Source organism: Patagioenas fasciata, chromosome 1, assembly GCF_037038585.1.
Source record: "Patagioenas fasciata isolate bPatFas1 chromosome 1, bPatFas1.hap1, whole genome shotgun sequence".
NCBI lineage: Eukaryota > Metazoa > Chordata > Aves > Columbiformes > Columbidae > Patagioenas > Patagioenas fasciata.
The window spans coordinates 12,937,995-12,947,493 of NC_092520.1; the positions used below are offsets into that span (position 1 = coordinate 12,937,995).

At 45.5% G+C, this 9,499-nt stretch overlaps 1 protein-coding gene across 1 annotated transcript; it reads right to left on the reverse strand.

Moving 5' to 3' along the window:
* Positions 1-4,293: 4,293 nt before the first annotated feature.
* On the reverse strand, positions 4,294-8,080 carry GPR83 (G protein-coupled receptor 83). The gene is made up of 4 exons (XM_065857014.2): positions 7,621-8,080; positions 6,867-6,992; positions 5,740-5,873; positions 4,294-4,955 (listed from the first exon to the last, which is right to left on the reverse strand). Exons 1-4 carry the CDS (start codon positions 8,005-8,007, stop codon positions 4,331-4,333), a joined length of 1,272 nt encoding a protein of 423 aa, XP_065713086.1. The 5' UTR covers positions 8,008-8,080; the 3' UTR covers positions 4,294-4,330.
* Between the last annotated feature and the right edge of the window lie 1,419 nt (positions 8,081-9,499).

Genomic DNA, 9,499 nt, shown 5'->3' on the forward strand with positions numbered 1-9,499 from the left:
CCTTCAGCCTCAGAAAAAACATCTTACTAAGTTTAGGCCATGAGTCCCTGGTTCCGAACAAAGCTAAACAGAAGGTTCTAGCTGTAGGGTCCATTATAAGACATATATGTGCTTGAAAACAACAGCACCACATTCACTGAAAGGGAAAAAAAGACCTCTTGTGTAAAATATGGCTCAACCTAAATGGTTCTGGTTTGGCAAAGCTGTATTAAAGTGTTGGGTGGGCAGAGCATCACCTGGGGCTCTCCTCTGTCCTTTCTCTCTGTCCTTCAGCTCCAAACAACCATTAACCTGCAACCTCGCTCACACCAACAGCTCCCTCAGGTGTAGCTCCCAGTGCATCTAGCACGACTATAAGGACCAAGGTCCATACACCAGTCACAGTGATTTCCCAGGAGCCCCCAGAACGATGGGATGACAGCTGATGCAAGAGCTGTGATGGCAGCATGTCCTTCTCCAGTAGGGAAACTGAGAGTCTTTTTGCCCTCAAAGTTTTAGGCCCTCTGGTGTCCGATCAGTCTTGTGTCTGGTGGATGCCCAGAGCACAAACTCCTGCCTGTGTTTGATGATGACGAGTATCACAAATCAAAGACACCATTCAGACAAAACTCTGAAAACACTCTGAAAGCAATGATTTGCAAACAAGAAAGAAACTTCGAACAACTAACTCAACTGAGTCACCATCAGACAACAAAGAGAATAATCACAGTTGAAGTAAGTATTTGTGCTTGAGCTTCTTAAGCTACAGACTCGCTGGGAAAAGAAAAAGGAAAAAAAAAAAAAAGAAAAGAAAAAAGGAAAGATGTGACAGAAAAAAACCCAAAGCATAAAAAGATGAATTCAAAACACTAGAGAAAATTTTGCCCTCTCCTCTTTGGTAGGACTGACAACAGCAGACTCATACTTTGAAAATGCCTTGTTTCATCTTCTGAGGAGAGTCGACCAGCTCTGCGCTCTCAGCTCTCCCAGGTGACGCTGGCAGGACAGAGCCACAGCAGAGCTGGTCTGGCAGAACCCACAAGAGCCACGTGGCCATGGACAGGAGGGGACATGCTTTGAAGGATCAGAGCGGGAGGTCAAGCTACGAGCAAAATCTGACTTTCAGAAGTAGATTCCTAGGTAGGCTTCCTCTCTCAAATCTCTCATGACCAAGCAGAGAAAGAATCCCGCAAAATATTGGGTACTATGTGAAGATTTGAAACATTGCATTTCCTACAAGCAGACTCTTAAGAAAGGACAGATGTAGACAACGGTTTCCATTCCTGAAGCCAGATGACTCTATAGGTAAACCCAATCGTAGCCTTGACCATTTGCTTCCTGAGCAAAGAAAGGATGGTTTGGGGAAGGGTCTCTTGATCTGCTCTCTCCGCCTTTTGCCCCAGACAGGGAAGTTCTCCTGTTCATTACTAGCTCAAGTTGACTAAAGCTATTCCAGAAAGGCACATATATCAAGATTTTCGTGAATGAATACAAAATAACAAATGTGTAGCCTTCAAAATGATTTTGTTCAATATTTACAAAACGTGTGACAAAATTTAGGTGGGAAGAAGATGGCGTTGCCTCCCTGTATCTCCTTCCCTCACACCATCCCCTCCCTGTGTGTCCTGTCTCTGAGTCTCTTCTTCTTCCTGCTGCCACCACACTCTCCCTCCCCTCTCAGCTTCCTCCTCAACGCTCTTGTCCTTCCTCTTTGCTCAGTGAGTGAACACTTGCTGCTAGAAACCACACTTCAACTCAGACCATTTTTCTTTTGACCCAGGGAACTACATGTAGCATCTAATTTGGTGCTTTATCCCTTGCCCATATGTACACACACATATTTTTCCTCTCCTGGGGAAATATTTTAGTATCTGGGAGAAATGTTTATGTAGTTAAAAAGTGATAAGGATGACTACAAGGGGTTATGAGGGGCCCTGAAATTAAAATGGAGCTGCATAATCACAAAGAAGGAAGAGGCAAAGGGAAAAATGAAAGGATAATGTCCACTGAATGGACTTTGGAAGGGATGCGCTAACTTCCCAAACTCTCACAAAGAGGGTTTTCCTATGCTACCTGGCTTCTCTCTCTTGTGGAACAGAAATGGGCTGCGGTCCCTGCTTCTCTCACATGTTTTGGTGTGTTAATTTAAATCTTCCTATACTGAACAGATAGGCCAGATCTTGCACAGCTGAGTTTGATTTACAGCAGTTCGGAGTATGTCCAGGGTTAATGCAGTTCTAAAGATACCCCACCACCACTTTCCTCTTTGAAATACATAGTATTATATGTTTAGTTACTCAGCATTCTCAAAGGTTTATTTGTTGGTAAAGAGTTGGGATCTGCTGTCACCGGATTGGGGAGTGTAGTTCACAGGCTCTGCACATTTGGGTTCTCCAGCAAAACAGAATAGAATAGAATAGAATAGAATAGAATAGAATAGAATAGAATAGAATAGAATAGAATAGAATAGAATAGAATAGAATAGAATAGAATAGAATAGAATAGAAGAATATAGAATATTTTAGTCGAATGGGACCAACAACTATCACCTTGTCCAACTGCCTGAGCAATTCAGGGCTGCCCTGTTGCAAATGTTAAGGGAGTGACTGGGACTTGGCTTAAGGGGTCAAAGCAGGCAGGAGGAAAGGTTTTATTCTGCCTATCAGTGATACAAAGTACTCTGACTCCTGTGGCTTTGGTAAAGGGTAGTAAAAGATCACTGGATTCAAAGTGAGAGACTGGTAACGCCTTGTGAAAGGACAGGGTACCTGCAAGGAGAGGTAGACATTTCTTTCTCTTTAAATGCTCAGGCGAGAAAGACCTGCACAAGGCTTAAAATAGTTTCAGAAATGTAAGTTTATTACAGCAAATTGAGAAAAACAGTTTGTCTTTTTTCTTTCTTTCCATTTGTAGTCATTTATAAAACGAAGATTTTTATCACTTCACTGCTGGCTGCTGTCAGCTGAATGTGGAACTGGGCACCCGGGTGTGACATTCTAGCTAATTTCCAGAATTATTGCTTTCTTGTGCAATATAAGGTACCGTTTTTTGAATGCCCATTTTTTTATATTATTTAAAATCAGATTTTCTTCTAAGAACATTGAGTTCTGCAAACTACTCCAGAGAGCTGCAGTCACATCAATTTTATTAGCTACCATAAGAAGGACATGTCTCACTCATCTTCAAATGTACCAAAATTGTGCAATCACCAGAGAATATCTTGCAGAGAAATGTTCCACTTTTATTACTTGCTATCACAGATATCATCTGTTCTCTCCAAGCAGTTCCTTTATGAACTGATTCCAGAGAGCTAACACCTTAGTTGGCATGAAATGTCTCAAATGTCTGATCTGAGAAGTACCCAGGGGCTTTACAGGACAAGAGGGCAACATCTCAGACAAATTACAAAGTCTGTCAGTGGGATACTTGCCACTTGCAATAACGCAGAGATGCTCTGATCAAAAGGTCCTAATCCCAACTTAGTGTTTGATTATCAGTGCTTTGACTGTGGATGGTATGTCCAACATTTTAAAAAGCAGCTTTTTGGGTTTTAGTTCTCTGCTTGAAGAAAAGCTTTCTGAATATTCATTACCTTCTCTTAGGAAAGAAAAATCATGTGTGATTTAGGACTGGCAACAGATGCTGAACTAACAGGTTGGTGTTTGTCATCTACATACGGAAAGAATAGACATCGATTTTTCTTCAACTCTACCTTAGAAAGAGTGCCTCCAATGTAGGAGACACTGCTCTATTGATCAATGTCCATCTTACCTTCTACTTCTCTGAGGGTATTTCTGCAAAAAAAAAAAGAATTTGTGAAATAAATCTCTTCATTTATTCTGAGCAGACCTCGACCTGTCAGACCCCAGCTCAGAGGGATACCATCCTACCCTGTTGCACTGGGTCTAAGCTGGTAACCTAAAGGTCTACATCTCAACCATTTTCATGCTGCTACTAAGAGACATAGAAAAGGGGGAGGCAGGCCTGATGTGATTAGATTGTCACTTTAGTGTTCCAATACCAGCAAAACACACACATGGCCCCAGTGGTGAAAAGGCTTAGTCATGCAGATAACAGTGACATACATGCAGACAACCCTGTCCTGCAAGCTGATCCAAAGCCAGCCTGACAAAGAGAGTTCCTTCCTGGGAAGAGTTGGCTTTCTCCCCTTCAGGGATCCACGCCGTTGTCATCAGTCAGCATCAAAGATGCAGCTCTTTCATGTCACCTCCTGCAGAACGTCCTTCTTGGTTTTATCATGTGTGGTTGCACAGTCCTTAAGTAGGACAGAGCTCCACACCTTCCCACCATTTTAGCTCTGGCCAAATCTAAGATTTCCCAAGGTCAGCGTTTAGCTCACAGCTACTATTGGCTCAACTGCAGAGATGTCCGTCTTCCCCGCCTGGATGTTGGAGGCTGAGGGAAGGACATGGGAGACCTGCAGCCTCTTGAAGTTGCTGTTTTCTGGCCAAGCCAGTCGGTAGGATGGGACCGTGGAGGGAAGCCTCTGTTCTGCGGGTCCAGGAGGTTTTCTGCAGATGTTGAGCAAAGCCTTCAGCTCTGATCGGAAGCTGTCATTGAGCCAGCAGTAGATGAAGGGGTTGTAGCAGGTACTGCTCATAGCGAACCAGTGAAAGGCAAAGTACAGGGCATTGTTGGTGTGGATGGTCTGGCTGGAGAGGAGGACAACGTAACAATTTAAGGGGAACCAGCAGACTGCGAAGAGGATGACAACAAGCATCAGCATCTTTATGGTCTTCTTATTCTTTTTGCGAAGGGCAAAGTACTGCTCAGCGGTGACATCCCCAATGACATTGCGCAGCCAGAGCTTCTTGGCCACTGTCATGTAGGCAGCAGAGATGATCAGAAGGGGCAGAACATAGAGCAAAATGAAGGTGGTTAGGTCCAGGTACTTCCAAAAGAGGTCAGAAGGCTCAGGGAAATCCGGCAGGCACAGGCATCGAGTGACCTCCTCGCTGCAAGTGGAGATACCAGGCATGGGGTGAGACTGAGTTTCAGACGGGCAACGTGTGAGAAATACATCAGAAATTGGGGGGCAGGAGGGCTCCTGCCACAAAACCTGGGGGCAGACCCTTGGTTTATGCACATTCGTCACAGCGGAGCTCTGATGCCCAAGGATTTGAGCCATGGAGCAGCCTGCAAGCAATGTGGTGATCATTTCTCATGGGTATTCATGACCTTATGATAACTTCATGAATTTCACCAATTACAAAATTTCCAGCTGCACAGAAGCAGGTTTTTATTCTCTGTCCTTTGGCAAACAGAAACACAGTCTCTGCACATATTGAGGACATTTCCCTCATTAAAGCACTTTCCAAATATCAAGGCTCATGACAGCATTTTATGGAACAAGCAGCTGAGGCAGGTTTTTTTCACTCTCTCAGGGCTAAAGAGTAGATTAAACCCTGTTAGGTTTTAGTTTTTTCCCCATTTGTGGTCTGCCCAAACAGGTCAGATTGGTACATTGTGTAAAATGCCAGTGTATATAGAGAGGGTCCAGGCCAGATCCCCTAACTTCTTAGCCTATTTCATGTGATTATTGTGACAGAACAAAGATAGTGAAATGTAAAAGCGAGGAGGATATCAGCCATTGCAAAAGGAATCTGACAAAAATAGGTGAGATTCATATTGGGTTGACCTCAACATAAGCTCAGGGCTTTCAGTAGCAGATGCCAAATTATGACCACTGAGAGCTCGGCCTCCAGGGAGGCTGCAGAGAAGAGCAAAGCACATCCTTACCTGTACTCAAAAGTAAAGAGCTTTTGGTAGATAGCATGTGGTAGGGAAAAACAAGTTGCCATGATCCAGATTACAGAGATGTAGATAACACCTTTTGTAGTAGATATGTGAGGTTTCAGAGGGTGCATTATAACCTGTGCAAAATAAACCAATATTCAGACTTATGCTATTTCAGGAAATAATTATATCATTTTTTCATATAATCCTCCAGCCTTAAATCTACTACTTAATGTGGAAATGCAGCATGGAAACAGTACTGGCTTCACCCAGCTCCCATTGACTGTAAGCTCTACATGAAAATCTGAAGTCAGAACCCAGTCCTACCCCCTCATTCAGTATTTACATCTAGGTGGGGGGAACTGGGTTCCAGTGGGTCTTGCAGACGTGTTCATTTTCAGGTTCAACCTACTTAATCTCTCTCAAAAAAAAGGGGAGAAAAATCATCTCAGATTCCTTAGTATCAGTAACCCAAAGAGCCACGGGCTTGTGATATAACCAGACCTCCCTGGGGAGGCTCCAGACAGCCTGTGCATTTTCTGGAAAGTCAGCAGCTTTCTAGCAGAAAATATCAACTGTCCCGGTCTGCTTTGCATGGTTTTTGGGTGACTCCAAACCCAGAGTGCCTGACTGTCCCCAGTTTTGAGCCCATTACCAAGAGCTCTGCTTGTGGCAAACACCAGCATGGTACAGTCAGCTCCCCAGTATTCGGTCCAACAAGGGGTGAGACATCCCAGAGCAACGGGAGACAGAGCTGCAGAAGACAACTGGGATGTTCCTGCATCCATGGTGCTGGACAAACCACTCCAGAGGGGATGTGCCCTCATGAATTCCTGTCAGGTCTTGGATTTCTTCCTTTATTGAGAGCTACTGGCTTATCTACTGCAGAAAAGCTCCTGCTCCCCAGCTGGAAGTGATCACAAGGCAATGGACATCTCTCATCTCCCACCTTGCTGTGGGCTTGAAACCATTATTTCCATCTGACAGCACGAAGTGCTCCCCTACCCTGCCAGCTCCTCATGTACCTTACATTGATCTGGGAGCTGAGAAGGAACGGACATGGGACCATCCTTGTTCACTTCAGTTGTGCCCTCCCCAGCTTTCCGTCTGTCTGCTCAGAGAGCTCTCACCTGGTGCCTGTCCACGGCGATGGCTGTGAGGGTCAAGGCAGAGACGTGGAGGGAGCAGTATTGCGCAAACCTACTGACATGGCACATCCCCTTCCCAAATATCCAGGTACTGTTCACAAAACGAGCCTAAAACCAGAATGCCGTTAGTTTTATGCACCCACATGCACATCCACATGCTTACAGATACCTGAGGTGCCTCAGTGGCACCGCAGTGACCTCCAGGACAACACAGCAGGGCAGTACCAAAGGTGTTTGCTCTGGTTTATTCACAGTGTGTTCTTCTGTCGTCTAACTATTGAGTCAATATATTTGCTTTTCCTTTTTAAGCCCTCCTTATGGGATAGGGCTGACCTATACACCTTATATTTCTTCAATCAAACTACAGCTTTTCAACACAGTTTGTGAAATGATGGTGAGCATTAATCTTCCTTTTTTTTCAAGAGGTTTGTAGTGTTACCTTGGAAATACTTCAAAGAAGGGAAGGAAAAAAAAAGACCAGATACTACAAAGTACTAAGTAATTGCTGGGAGGTTGTTGTTGTTCAAGTACTATCACGGCCACTTCTAACAAATGGATAATTTCAGATCTTCTGCTACATAACAGCAATTAGAGAAGAAAAAGATATGTGGAGTTTTTCAAAGATAACTCCAGTCACTGCAATTCAGGCATCCATGCACTGCCTATAGTAGCATAAAGAAGAAAAGGCTACCAAAGTAACTGTGAAGCCTCTATGGCATCTCTGCCCCGGTCTTACCAGCGTAAAAGGCGTGTTGAGGAGCGTGATCATGATATCAGCTACAGCCAGGTTCACGATGAACAAGCTGGTGGCGGAGTGCATGCGCTTGGTCTTGATGACAACGTGACAGACCAGGAAATTGCCGAAGAGGGAGAAGATGATGATGAAGGAGTATGCCGTGACCAGCATGGTTTTCACTGTGATGCTCTGCGACTCCGCTCCATACCGGCTCCTGCCCACAAAGCTCTGCCAGTCGGCCAGGCTGTCGTTATCCCAGGAGAAGAAACCCGAGATGTTCGGGATTACAAAAGGTTTCTCCAGGCTCCCGTTGAGAGGCAACTTTCCTGGGGTGGCAAAGGCGTTAACCAAGTGAGGGAGGGAGAGCCAGACAAAACAGGGCAACATCTCCAAAATGCTGCTCTGCTCCTCCAGTTTGGCAATAGTTCATTCGCTATTGCAAATAGCAGAGCGGAGCTTATGCCGTGTGCTGGGAGAACCGTCCCCCCCCTTGCTGCAAACACGGCACACAAGCAGCAGGAGCAGGGGATGCTCCTGTCTCCCGCAGCCGGCTGCTCTCCTGGCTGTCTTGCTGCTACTTTTGCTCCTTCAGCTGGTTTTATATCCCCACATGAGCTCCGAACCGGGATCTTTTGCAGCCATTGGGCTGCATAACATTATTTCTGCTCTGACGTGCTGCTTCTCCACGCAGTCATGCTCCCCCGGGTGCTACTCCAAGATAAGTACAGCTGCGAGAATGGCAAAATCAGTCTCTCCAGTTGTTCAGCATCCTTCTTCTCTATCAGCAGCCCAGCTCATACAAATTCTGTGCTCTTTATAAACCAGCAGTGTGTGTGGCAGCTCTGCTCTCTTCCAGGATACAGTTCAAGTTTAAGCTCAGTTTTAAAGGTCTGTCAGGCAAGTTTCAGACTATTGATTTCACAGCATGACCCTTACTAACTAGTATAGAACAAGGGGATAACACATTGTGAAAAACAAGGAATTTTATGTACTTGGTAATTTTTCCAAATACCTTTTTTCTCTCAGGGACACAAATACTTCAGCTTTCCCTTGGCAGGGATTTCCTTTTGGGCAAGGGAATAAAAAGTTTGATGGGAAACTGTGCTTTCTGGCATTGGTAGGAATACAGAGGTAGTTGCAAAGAGGTGATTATAAGGGACAGAGGACAGCAAGGGATGTCCCTGACCAGTGAGTCCAGTATACACAGCAACCAGGAGTCACATGCTGGACCCAGCACAGCATTGCCAGTGGGGACAGAGGTGATTGTCCCGCTCTGCTCTGCACTGGAGCGGCCTCACCTGGAGCACTGTGTGCAGGTCTGGGCAACACAGGATAAACAGGAAATAAAGCTACTGGAGAGTGTCCAGAAGAGGCTACGAAGTTGGTGAAGAGTTTGGAGGGGAAGCCGTATGAGGAGCAGCTGAAGTCACTTGGTTTGTTCAGCCTGGAGGAAACTGAGGGGAGACCTCATGGTGGCTACAGCTTCCTCACAAGGGGAGGACAAGGGGCAGGCGCTGATCTCTTCTCTCTGGTGACCAGTGACAGAACCCAAGGGAACGGCAGGAAGATGTGCCAGGGGAGGTTTAGGTTGGACATTAGGAAAAGGTTCTTCACCCAGAGGGTGCTGGATACTGGAACAGGCTCCCCAGGGAGGTGTCACGGCCCCAAGCCTGACAGTGTTCAAGAAGAGACTGGACAACACCCTCAGACACACGGTGTGAACTGTGGGTTGTCCTGTGCAGGGACAGGAGTTGAACTCAATGATCCTTGTGGGTCCCTTCCAGCTCAGGACATTCTATGATTCTATGATATACTTTTCTAAAATCTTTGCCTAGGAGGTGCCTGCAACATTAAGAGTCCCCTTAAGACCTTAGTGAAA

What these genes read in the sequence shown, in the direction of transcription:
- GPR83 (XM_065857014.2), bottom strand. Translation starts at nt 8,007, where the DNA reads ATGTTGCCCTGTTTTGTCTGGCTCTCCCTCCCTCACTTGGTTAACGCC. An exon ending in TCAACACGCCTTTTACGCTG is followed by an intron (nt 6,993 to 7,620) that starts GTAAGACCGGGG and finishes TTCTGGTTTTAG; the next exon opens with GCTCGTTTTGTGAACAGTAC. An exon ending in TCGCCGTGGACAGGCACCAG is followed by an intron (nt 5,874 to 6,866) that starts GTGAGAGCTCTC and finishes TATTTTGCACAG; the next exon opens with GTTATAATGCACCCTCTGAA.